Genomic DNA, 12992 nt, shown 5'->3' with positions numbered 1-12992 from the left:
CATCTTTCTTTGCCTTTAGACAACAATTCTGATGCAAAAGAGCCAAACGGGACAGGCCAAAAAAAAAAGAAAAAAAAAAAGAATGTTTTCATTAATCAAGTTCGTGATTAAAGGTGAGCCTTTGTTAAGGTTGTTTAGGTCCTAAAAATAAATCTAAAGACAGAGGCAAGCAAAGCCCACAATCCAAAAGAAACAGAGAAGACTAAGAATTCCAGGAATAATGAAGGTAGTCACAATCAAGTTAATTACAAATCGGGAACACAAGAGAGGCAGGAATAATATAATGAATATAAATCAGAATCCAGAGAACCAGAATTGGAGATAAAATATCTGAATTTCAGGAGTGAGACCATGCCTCCAAACAAGTGCCTTCCGGTTCTTATCTATATGATCCCCCTAGGAAGCTGTTCGTTCTCCCACGTACACCTTTTGAGAAGGTTTTTAACACAGCTTATCTCACAAGAGTAACATTATTTGGTAAATGGTAAATGGCCTGTATTTATATAGCGCTTTTCTAGTCCCTAAGGACCCCAAAGCGCTTTACATATCCAGTCATCCACCCTTCCATTTGCTTTGCTCAGCTCTGCTTCATCGCATCCCTTTCAGGCAGTCCAAGAATATCGAACACAATGAATGTCATTGCGGTGCTTCAGGGAGTGCTGAATGCTGCAGACCATCGAGGGAAACTTTCGAGCAGTTTTCTCGCCGCACAACAATCCAGTCTGCTTCGTTGATCCATCTAGTCATCTCCTTTCTGCTAAATCCATTTATGAAGTAACTCCAGCTGCTCACCACCTCCACGAAGTTCAGCAAGATCAACCACCAGCAAAGCTCACAGCTCCACTCACATTGCTCGGAAACAGGCCCACTGGCCGGGCCAGTTAGCCGAAAAGCCAACGGATGCCAACACAGGACCCAGAAGCCACGCTGTACCCACGCTTACGTAAGGTCTCCAGAGTAGCTCGGTTTCAACTGCTTCTTAACCTACTTAACCAAATGTAAATCCAAAGTCTTCTTCATGCAGAAGCAAATGAAAGCTCCAATTGAAAAAGCTACTGCGTACTTTTTAGCTCCACCCACTCGTCAGTGCCAGGTAGCAGGGACAAGCTCAGTTCTGTGCACCTGCCTCCTAGCTTTTCCACCACCATCCAATGCTTGAAGATGATCCTGATATCACAAATGGTAAAAATGATTCCTTTGAGATGCTCTAATGTCTTCTGAGTGTTTTGCACAACTTCATTCAAAACACTGAAGTTATAGTGAAACAGAATCAGCGGAGAGGTCAGGTGACTAGTTAAATGGCGTGTTGAGACCAAATGTAAAGGCAAGTTTTCTTTCACGGCGCCATCCATCTTCATCCGCTTTATCCGAGACCAGGTCGCGGGGGCAGCAGCCTAAGCAAAGAGTCCCAGACCTCTCTCTCCCCAGCCACCTCCTCCAGCTTATCCGGGGGAATACCAAGGCGTTCCCAGGCCAGCCGAGAGATATAATCTCTCCAGCGTGTCCTGGGTCTGCCCCGGGGCCTCCTCCCGGTGGGACATGCCTGGAACACCTCACCCAGGAGGCGCCCAGGGGGCATCCTTGTCAGATGCCCCAACCACCTCAGCTGGCTCCTTTCGATGTGGAGCAGCAGCTGCTCTACTCTGAGCCCCTCCCGGATGGCCGACCTTCTCACCCTATCTCTAAGGGAGAGGCCAGCCACCCTTCGGATGAAGCTCATTTCTGCCGCTTGTATCCGCGATCTCGTTCTTTCGGTCACTACCCACAGCTCGTGGCCATAGGTGAGGGTAGGGACGTAGATCGACCGGTAAATTGAGAGCTTCGCTTTTACACTCAGCTCCCTCTTCACCACGATGGACCGGTGCAGCGTCCGCATTACTGCAGCTGCAGCCCCAATCCGTCTGTCGATCTCCGGCTCCCTTTCATGGCGCCATTTCGAATAAAGTCTATACAATAAATATTCAAATGTCGTGATGTAAACACCTTCAGTGACTTGTGTGAATTCATTTTTGTTCCTTCATAAATGAGTACAGCTGATTGTTTGACTTTTCCTAGTCTCACATGTGTTTGATCTAATTATTTATTGAATTGTAGTTTACACATTGATTTCTTGTGATCATATGAAGTCTCTGAGGAGGTGAATTGAGCACTCATAGCTTAAAAGATTGGGCGACCTGATAATTTTTCCACCTGTGTTTTCATGAAGGATTTTTTTTCTGACCCTTGGGGCATTCTTTCAGTCATGAGGTCAGTGTGCCACAGTGGGCGTGTTTTCAGAACAGAGTTTGTGAAGAAGCAGAAGCAGAACTTTAGCTCAGTGGGGAGTGATTCAGGGGTCTGAGTACAATGTCATAACCCACGTTGCCTAAGCACTCTGTTGAATGGTAAGCGCTGGACATTTACCATGATGGATTATCATCAGTGAAATTCTTCCCCAACTGTTTCATGTCTGTTGCTTTGTTGGAGTTTCACTGTTTTGAAAACCTGTGGTTATATGATGTGATGATAAATAATATGGATCCTGCAAACAGTATTACCTTTGTTTTTTGAATGGAGAGGAGGATGACGGTAAACTCATCTCAGAGTTCATTCTTGGTGTTCAGTGCCTATTTTGACAGCGGGCATTTGAAATATTTATTTTTTGTGATCGTTATGTCTTTATATTTTTTAATCATTACTGCCAATGTCCTGCTGATTGTGGTTATCTGTGTGAACAGAAGCTTACATGAACCTATGTACATGTTTCTGTGCAGCCTGTTTGTGAATGAGCTGTATGGTAGCACAGGGCTGTTTCCATTCCTCCTGCTTCAGATCCTCTCTGATGTTCACACTGTTTCTGCTCCTCTCTGCTTCCTGCAGATCTTCTGTGTGCACACATATGGAACTGCAGAGCTTGCTAACTTAGCCGTCATGTCTTATGACAGATATCTTGCAATATGTTTTCCTCTTCAATATCACACACGTATGAGTCCATGCAAGGTATCCATGCTCATTGTTCTAACGTGGTTTTCCTCATTTCTTGTAATCACTGTTTTGATTTCTCTGAGTGCTCCTCTGCAGCTGTGTGGGAACATCATTAACAAAGTGTACTGTGGCAACTACTCCATTGTTAAACTGGCCTGTTCTGACACCACAGTCAATAACATCTATGGACTCATTTCCACTCCTCTCACGATCCTATGCCCTGTATCTCTGATTCTCTACACCTACATGAGGATCCTTAAAATCTGTTTTTCTGGATCCAAACAGACCCGACAGAAAGCCGTCAGCACCTGCACGCCTCACCTCGCTTCTTTGCTCAACTTCTCTTTCGGCTGCTTTTTTGAAATTCTGCAGAGCAGGTTTAACATGAACAGTGTACCCAGCATGCTGAGGATATTTTTATCATTATACTTTCTAACATGTCAACCTGTATTCAACCCTTTAATGTATGGACTGACCCTGTCCAAAATCTCTCTCACCTGCAAAAAACTACTCTGTGCTGACATGTAACACCCTGTTATTATATCCGTGCTAATAGTAAAACTAACTGCAGCAAATCTTGATGTATGAACAGATTTCATGAACTGAACACAGTAAAACCTTTGATGTCTTCATAGTTAAAAAATGAAACAAAACAAAAACAGGCAAAATTCTGCAGGTGCGCTACAAATAAGTAAGTAAGTAAGTAAGTAAAATTTTATTTATATAGCACATTTCTAGATAGAGATCACAAAGTGCTTTACAAGATATAACAGTCCTTAGGGACTAGAAAAGCGCTATATAAATACAGGCCATTTACCATTTACCAAATAATGTTACTCTTGTGAGATAAGCTGTGTTAAAAACCTTCTCAAAAGGTGTACGTGGGAGAACGAACAGCTTCCTAGGGGGATCATATAGATAAGAACCGGAAGGCACTTGTTTGGAGGCATGGTCTCACTCCTGAAATTCAGATATTTTATCTCCAATTCTGGTTCTCTGGATTCTGATTTATATTCATTATATTATTCCTGCCTCTCTTGTGTTCCCGATTTGTAATTAACTTGATTGTGACTACCTTCATTATTCCTGGAATTCTTAGTCTTCTCTGTTTCTTTTGGATTGTGGGCTTTGCTTGCCTCTGTCTTTAGATTTATTTTTAGGACCTAAACAACCTTAACAAAGGCTCACCTTTAATCACGAACTTGATTAATGAAAACATTCTTTTTTTTTTTCTTTTTTTTTTGCCTGTCCCATTTGGCTCTTTTGCATCAGAATTATTGTCTAAAGGCAAAGAAAGATGCCCAACGGATTTACTTTACCAAACTGACCATCCCAGCCTTGCCGTAATGGTCCATTTGATTCACCTTTTATTGTTTATTTTATTTTCACTTACTGAATACGGGACAGACTTGACTGGGGGAAAGAAGGGGAGAAAGAAAGAGGGAAAGAGAAACAGCTGAGAAGAGGGACGGGGGAGAAGGGCAAAAACCAAAAACCAACAGAATGAGCAGAAAAAGAAAAAAAAAGAAAAAAATGCATCTATCGATCACCTGGATCACCTGCTGAGAAAGAAAAAAGAAAGCAAGCAGAAGAGAACAAGAGTAATAGAATAAACAGCATCACAATGATATATGGGAATATGACAGTAAATACTAAATGTTAAACATTATTGTGCAGCACATAAGATCAACAGAACACAGTGTGCTTTGAGGTAGGAGCCAAAAAGGGTGTAGTTTGTGGGTGTGATCACCCGTGTGTACACCTGTGAGCATGGACGCGCTTGTTTTTTTAAAAGGTTCCTTCATGTAATGATATGCTAGAGGGTGTGGGGGGGCCACAGCCCCGTCCTCCAGGGCATGAAGCAGGTGTGGAGGAGATCAAAACTCCAGACATCCAGAGGCCCCCAGAACACAAGAGACCAAGGAAGACCAACAGAGGGGCAGCCGCGCCACTGTCCCAGTAAGAGCTGAGGAGAGTCCCAGATGAGGGCTCACTCAGCAGCCGCGGAGCAGAAGCCAGGGGGAGTTGCAGTGACGCGCCCGTGAGCTCCGCCGGCAGCCAGCTGTGTCTGAGTGACCGAAGTTACCGTGTCTGAGTTACCCGCCAGGGAAAGGGGGCCCAGGCCCATCCAGACCGGGGCCCAGTGCAGCAGCGCCTCCCGGCCCCACAGAGCCCGGGACAGTCCACCCGACCCCACCACAGAGAAAACTGCACCCACCCCACCATCCACTCATCTTCCAGACTACATAAGACAATAAACACCCAGGCTGAGATCTTCCTCCACCTCTCCTGTATCTCCCCCTCCTGCAGAGGGAGCCCCTGAGGAGAGGAAAGCTCCTGCAAGATGTGACAATCTTCCCCACCAGTTGAAGAGCCCCCCAGGTGGCTCGATGCACCGGCGGCATCCTGCTCCAGGGCTGGGCCCCCATGCACCCACCCGCCCACAACCCCAGCAACACACAAACCAGGACCCAAGGCCCCGAGGCCCAGCCAGGGCCCCAGCCCAGAGACGGAGCGCCCCCAGAACCTCACGCCCATCCCGGACCCACCCAGGGGCAGCCAGGCTACCAGGTCAGTAACCCACGTCCGTCAGCACAATTCAATTCAATTTCAATTCAATTTTATTTATATAGCGCCAAATCACAACAAAAGTCGCCTCAAGGCGCTTCATAGATACAGAGAAAAACCCAACAATCATATGACCCCCTATGAGCAAGCACTTTGGCGACAGTGGGAAGGAAAAACTCCCTTTTAACAGGAAGAAACCTCCGGCAGAACCAGGCTCAGGGAGGGGCGGCCATCTGCTGCGACCGGTTGGGGTGAGAGAAGGAAGACAGGATAAAGACATGCTGTGGAAGAGAGACAGAGGTTAATAACAGATATGATTCAATGCAGAGAGGTCTATTAATACATAGTGAGTGAGAAAGGTGACTGGAAAGGAAAAACTCAATGCATCATGGGAATCCCCCGGCAGCCTACATCTATTGCAGCATAACAAAGGGAGGATTCAGGGTCACCTGGTCCAGCCCTAACTATATGCTTTAGAAAAAAGGAAAGTTTGAAGCCTAATCTTGAAAGTAGAGATAGTGTCTGTCTCCCGAATCCAAACTGGAAGCTGGTTCCACAGAAGAGGGGCCTGAAAACTGAAGGCTCTCCCTCCCATTCTACTTTTAAATACTCTAGGAACAACAAGTAGGCCTGCAGAGCGAGAGCGGAGCGCTCTAATAGGGTGATATGGTACTACAAGGTCATTAAGATAAGATGGGGCCTGATTATTTAAGACCTTGTATGTGAGGAGCAGGATTTTGAATTCAATTCTGGATTTAACAGGAAGCCAATGAAGGGAAGCCAAAACAGGAGAAATATGCTCTCTCTTTCTAGTCCCTGTCAGGACTCTTGCTGCAGCATTTTGGATCAGCTGAAGGCTTTTCAGTGAGTTTTTTGGACATCCTGATAATAATGAATTACAGTAGTCCAGCCTGGAAGTAATAAATGCATGAACTAGTTTTTCAGCGTCACTCTGAGACAGGATATTTCTAATTTTAGAGATGTTGCGCAAATGGAAGAAAGCAGTCTTACATATTTGTTTAATATGTGCGTTGAAGGACATGTCCTGGTCAAAAATGACTCCAAGGTTCCTCACAGCGTTACTGGAGGCCAAGGTAATGCCATCCAGAGTAAGAATCTGATTAGATACCATATTTCTAAGATTTTCAGGGCCGAGTACAATAACCTCAGTTTTATCTGAATTAAGAAGCAGAAAGTTAGCGGCCATCCAGGTCTTTATGTCTTTAAGACATTCCTGCAGTTTAACTAATTGGTGTGTGTTATCTGGCTTCATGGACAGATAGAGCTGGGTGTCATCTGCATAGCAGTGAAAATGTATGCTATGTCTTCTAATGATGCTGCCTAAGGGAAGCATGTATAATGTAAACAGAATTGGTCCTAGCACTGAACCCTGTGGAACTCCATAATTAACCTCAGTGTGTGAAGAGGACTCTCCATTTACATGCACGAATTGGAGTCTATTAGATAGATATGATACAAACCACTGCAGTGCAGTACCTGTAATACCTACAGCATGTTCTAATCGCTCTAATAGGATATTATGATCAACAGTATCGAACGCTGCACTGAGGTCTAGCAGGACAAGCACAGAGATGAGTCCACTGTCAGAGGCCATAAGAAGATCATTTGTAACCTTCACTAAAGCTGTTTCTGTGCTGTGATGAGCTCTGAAACCTGACTGAAACTCTTCAAATAAACCTCTGCAGATGATCTGTTAGCTGTTTGACAACTACTCTTTCAAGGATTTTTGATATGAAAGGAAGGTTGGAGATTGGCCTATAATTAGCTAAGACTGCTGGGTCTAGAGATGGCTTTTTGAGTAAAGGTTTAACTACAGCCAGCGTGAAGGCCTGTGGTACATAGCCGATTATTAGAGATAGGTTGATCATATTTAAGATCGAAGAATTAATTAATGGCAGGACTTCTTTGAGCAGTTTTGTAGGAATGGGGTCTAAAAGACACGTTGATGGTTTGGAGGAAGTAATTATTGAAGTTAACTCAGAAAGATCAATTGGAGAAAAAGAGTCTAACTTAATATCAATGGTACTAAGAGTAGCTGTAGATAATATTACAGACCCTCCCCTAGTCCCGCTGCATGCAGCCGCGAGGAAACAGTCACCTGAGAGCCAACAGAGCCCCTAACCGGACATGACCGCTACCCCGGGTTGAGCCCCGCAAGGAAGATGCCTCCGGGGAACCCCCCGACGCCCTAAGCCTGTCCCTACCCCCACACCAATCACAACAGTGAAGGCGGGACCAAACTATGACCCCCCCCACCCCACCCCCACTAGGTGATGGAGCTGATCAAAGGAGCCCAGAGCAATTGATCTGATGTGGTGGCAGAGGCTGTATCAAGACTAATGTAATCTAATAGATAATTTCTATATTGGTTAGAATTAAGATTATTTTTATTTTTCCAGTTCATGAGGACAGTTTTCTTGGCTATGCATAGGGCAGTGAAAACCATATGGGCTATATTCTTTTCTGAAGTGACATTATCTAAGCTGCCCAGTAAACACACTAAGGGGGAAGTTGGAATGTTACATTTCAGACACTTCGATAAGTCTTCACATATCTCGCGCCAAAACTTCTGCACTGGTGGACAGAACCAAAGAGCGTGGATATAATTGTCCGGTTAATTGGTTTGGCAGTGTGAGCAGTTGTTGGTAGACGTAAAGCCCATCTTGAACATCCGATGACCTGTATAGTGCACTCTATGTAATATTTTGTATTGAATTAATTGAAGACTGGGATTTCTGATTAGATGAAAGGTTTTTAAGCAAGTCTGAGACCAGAAGTTTAGGTCTAAGTTAACTGATAAATCCGCTTCCCATTTTGCAATAGGAAGTGATATTGATTCATCTGTTTTAGAAAGCATTCTGTATATTTTGGATAGTAATTTGGGGGGTTTAAGAGTAAGAAATTGAACCACACTTGGTGGTGTTTGTAGTTCAACTTGACCCGGTTTAAATTTCTTTTTTACTATGGATTTAATTTGTTGATATTCTAAAAATCTTTTCTTGTTGATCCCATATTGTGTAACTAGTCCGTCAAATGAAATAAATTCTGTTCCTTCTAGTATATGTTCTAAATATTTGATTCCTTTATCACTCCAATCTGAAAAGTTTATCATATTATTGTTTTGTAATATGTCAGGGTTGTTCCAGATAGGTGTACGTTTGCATGGGATTAATGAAGACGCCGTCAATTTTAGAAACTCCCACCATGCTGTCAGAGAAGCGCTGATGTTGATGCTTTTAAAGCATTCATGTCGTTGGATGTTTGAGCTGATAAATGGTAGGTCTGAGATCTCTAGATTATTGCAGAGTGCTTGTTCTACATCTAGCCAAGGTTCATCTAAGAGGGTATGTTTTAGCCATCCTGAGATAAACTGAAGCCTGTTGGCTAAGAAGTAGTGCTGAAAGTTAGGCAGTTCTAGTCCTCCTTTATCCTTGGTCTTTTGTAGTGTTTTTAAGCTTATACGTGGGGGTTTATTTTTCCAAAGGAATTTGGACATACATGAATCTAGAGATCTGAACCAATCTTGTGGCGGTTTAGTTGGGATCATTGAGAATAAATAATTTATTTTTGGTAAGACCATCATTTTTTATAGCGGCAACCCTTCCCATGAGTGATATGGGTAGACATTTCCATCTAGCCAGATCATCTTCTACCTTCTTTAAAAGTGGGATATGGTTTAATTTAGTTAGATCTGCAAGCTTGGGAGAAACATTAATACCTAAATATTTTATATTTCCCGATTGCAGTGGTGTAGAAGAGGAATTATGGAAGGAGCAATTAATCGGTAGGACTGTAGATGTTGACCAGTTAATTGAGTAATCTGATATTCTTGCAAAAGAGTTTATCAATTCAATCACCCCACAGATATTGGTTTGTGAATTTTGGAGAAAGAGTAACACATCATCCGCATAAAGGCTGATTTTATGTTCCACATTCTTGCATTTTATGCCCTTAATTACTGAATTCTGTCTAATTGCTGCTGCTAGTGGTTCAATAAAAATTGCAAACAGTGAAGGGGAGAGTGGGCATCCCTGCCTGGTGCCCCTCAAGAGACAGAAGCTGGAGGATGTCTGGTCATTTGTTCTAACACAAGCTGTTGGGGGATTATACACTGAACAAAAATATAAACGCAACACTTTTGTTTTTGCTCCCATTCCCCATGGGATGGACGTAGAGACCTAAAATTCATTCCAGATACACAATATAACCATCCCTCCCAAACAGTGGTCACAAATCAGTCCAAATGTGTGGTAGTGGGCACATCTGCTATATTGAGATAATCCATCCCACCTCACAGGTGTGCCACATCAGGATGCTGATCTGACATCATGAGTAGTGCACAGGTGTACCTCAGACTGCCCACAACAAAAGGCCACCCTGGAATGTGCAGTTTTGTCTCACAGCAAAATGCCACAGATGCCACAAGCAATGAGGGAGCGTGCAATTGGCATGCTGACAGCAGGAATGTCAACCAGATCTGTCGCCCGTGCATTGAATGTTCATTTCTCAACCATAAGCCATCTCCACAGGCGTTTCAGAGAATATGGCAGCACATCCAACCGGCCTCACAACCGCAGACCTCGTGTAACCACACCAGCCCAGGACCTCCACATCCAGCAGGTTCACCTCCAAGATCGTCTGAGACCAGCCACCCAGACAGCTGCTGGAACAATTGGTTTGCACAACCAAACAATTTCTGCACAAACTGTCAGAAACCGTCTCAGGGACGCTCAACTGCATGCCCGTCGTCCTCATCGGGGTCTTGACCTGACTCCAGCTCGTCGCCGTAACAGACTTGTGTGGGCAAATGCTCACATTCGATGGCGTCTGGCACGTTGGAGAGGTGTGCGCTTCACGGATGAATCATGGTTCACATTGTTCAGGGCAGATGACAGGTGAGAATGTCCCAGTTCTTGCATGGCCAGCATACTCACCGGACATGTCACCCATTGAGCATGTTCGGGATGTGCTTGACCGGCGTATACGACAGCGTGTACCAGTTCCCACGAATATCCAACAACCTCGCACAGCCATTGAAGTGGAGTGGACCAACATTCCACAGGCCACAATTGACAATCTGATAGACTCCATGCAACGATGTGTTGCACTGCATGAGGCAAATGGTGGTCACACCAGATACTGACCGGTTCTGGGTCCCCAGACCCCCAATAGCGCAAAAAACTGCACATTCCAGGGTGGCCTTTTGTTGTGGGCAGTCTGAGGTACACCTGTGCACTACTCATGATGTCAGATCAGCATCCTGATGTGGCACACCTGTGAGGTGTGTGTGCTCACCTGGAGACTGCTGGGAGCACTGTGACAATCATGTTCTTTGATTTCTCCAGTGCCTTCAACACCATTCTTCCCACGGTCTTGAAGGACAAGCTGGAGAACTCTGGAGTGGACCATCACCTCACTACCTGGATCCTGGTCTACCTCACTGACCGACCACAGTATGTGAGGACTCAGGGCTGTGTGTCGGACAGGGTCGTCTGCAGTACGGGGGCCCCACAGGGAACGGTTCTGGCTCCGTTCCTCTTCATCATCTACACTGCAGACTTCTCCCACAGCTCCACCCAGTGCTTCCTGCAGAAGTTCTCTGACGACTCTGCAATAGTCGGCCTCATCACTGATGGGGACGACAAGGAGTACAGAGGACTGACTCAAGACTTTGTGGACTGGTGCCAGCTGAACTACCTCCAGATCAACACTTGTAAAACCAAGGAGCTGGTGGTAGACTTCCGCAGGCACAAGCATTCTCCACTGCAACCACTGAACATCCAAGGTATGGACATTGAGGCTGTGGACAGCTACAGGTAGCTTGGTGTTCATCTGTACACTCATAATTCAGACGCCCTCTACAGGAAAGGGCAGAGCAGGCTGTACCTGCTGCGGAGACTCAGGTCTTTCGGAGTGAAGGGCCCACTCCTGAAGACCTTCTATGACTCTGTGGTAAGTAAGTAAAGTAAGTAAAGTAAAAATTTTATTTATATAGCACATTTCTAGATAGAGATCACAAAGTGCTTTACAAGATATAACAGATTAAAAAGACAAAAAACAAACAAAGTTAGCAAAAAGCAGTTTTAAAAAGATGTGTTTTTAGCTGTTTTTTAAAAGTAATCAATGAATCAGCGGATCGTAAGTCCTGAGGAAGGGAATTCCACAGTCTGGCGGCCACAGTAGCAAAAGCTCTATCACCCCTAGTTTTCAGTCTCGTATACTGAGTGACAAGTAGGCCCTGACTACTCGACCTCAGAGACCTACTAGGGGCATAGGGCTGTAAAAGTTCAATGATATATGGTGGTGCTTGTTGTTGAAGAGCCTTGAAAGTTAAAACCAAAATCTTAAACTGGACTCTAAATTCAACAGGAAGCCAATGTAACTGCATGAGCAACGGTGTTATATGTGAAAATTTAGAAACTTTCGTCAAAAGTCTTGCTGCAGCATTCTGAACGATCTGCAGACGCTCCAAAGAACCTTTATTTAAACAAGTAAACAGGGAATTGCAATAGTCCAGTCGTGAAGAGATAAAAGCATGAATAACAATCTCCAGTTCGGTATAGGAAATTATGGAGCTCAATTTAGAAATATTTCTTAAATGATAAAAGCAGGACCGAACAAGAGATTTAACATGACTATCTAACGTAAGAGCAGGATCAAGGATAATCCCTAAGTTCCTGACAGATGGTTTTACAAACGTTGAAAGAGGACCAAGAGCATTTATTATACTGGGTATATGTCTGTCTGGGGCACATAAGAGGACTTCGGTTTTACTTTCATTTAGTTGGAGGAAGTTTTCAGCCATCCAGCCTTTAATGGTTTCCAAGCACACATTTAAAAGCCGCAGCTTAGAAGCCTCTTCCGGTTTAAAAGATATATAGAGTTGGATATCGTATAAGGGTTTTAATATGTGGTACAGTAACTCTGGTAATCTGTTTCATTTTGAACTGTTACAGTGAGTGATGTTTAGTGGTGCAAAGGATCAAAAGTCTCATAGTTTGGATTGGATCACGTTTTTTTCGTCACTGATCGGATCAATTTTCAGATCAGCAGAAAAAAAAAGAAGACAAAAATGTAATTCGCCATTTTCTTATTTAAGTATTTTTTGCCTATTAAAAAACATTCAACTCAAGACTCATTTCACGCAATTATATAAAAACAAATTAAGATGCAATATAGGGCAGTACAGGGCTTTGTATCTACCACTCCGCTGTGATATAATGAGTGGACGCGCGACGGGATGCCATAGCGTGGCTCAAGCACGTTCATCATAGTTTAAACTAGTGCTGTCAGCGTAAATCTTGTTAAAATGACATTAATGCCATAACTGCATTAACATGGCAGATCTGCGTTAACTAGTTACCGCGGATCGCCCCGTGCGTGGGGCTGCACGGCGTCAATGCATCAACTAACACGTTGACTAGTTTAAACCCCTTCTT

General features: G+C 44.0%; 1 protein-coding gene across 1 annotated transcript; it reads left to right on the top strand.

The window, feature by feature from the left end:
* Window positions 1-2536: 2536 nt before the first annotated feature.
* Window positions 2537-3537, top strand: LOC146694756 (olfactory receptor 11A1-like). Its single transcript, XM_085478890.1, has one exon. The coding sequence runs from the start codon at window positions 2551-2553 to the stop codon at window positions 3490-3492; it is 942 nt and encodes a 313-aa protein (XP_085335016.1). The 5' UTR covers window positions 2537-2550; the 3' UTR covers window positions 3493-3537.
* The last annotated feature ends 9455 nt before the right edge of the window (window positions 3538-12992 follow it).

This window comes from Copadichromis virginalis, linkage group LG14 (genome assembly GCF_057382275.1).
Source record: "Copadichromis virginalis isolate Kocher_CV1m ecotype Utaka linkage group LG14, C_Virginalis_male_GT1.1, whole genome shotgun sequence".
NCBI classification, from domain to species: Eukaryota; Metazoa; Chordata; class Actinopteri; order Cichliformes; family Cichlidae; genus Copadichromis; species Copadichromis virginalis.
This window is presented reverse-complemented; position numbering and strand designations above follow the sequence as displayed.

Coding starts and splice junctions, on each gene's coding strand:
- LOC146694756 (XM_085478890.1), top strand. CDS start 2,551: ATGGAGAGGAGGATGACGGTAAACTCATCTCAGAGTTCATTCTTGGTG.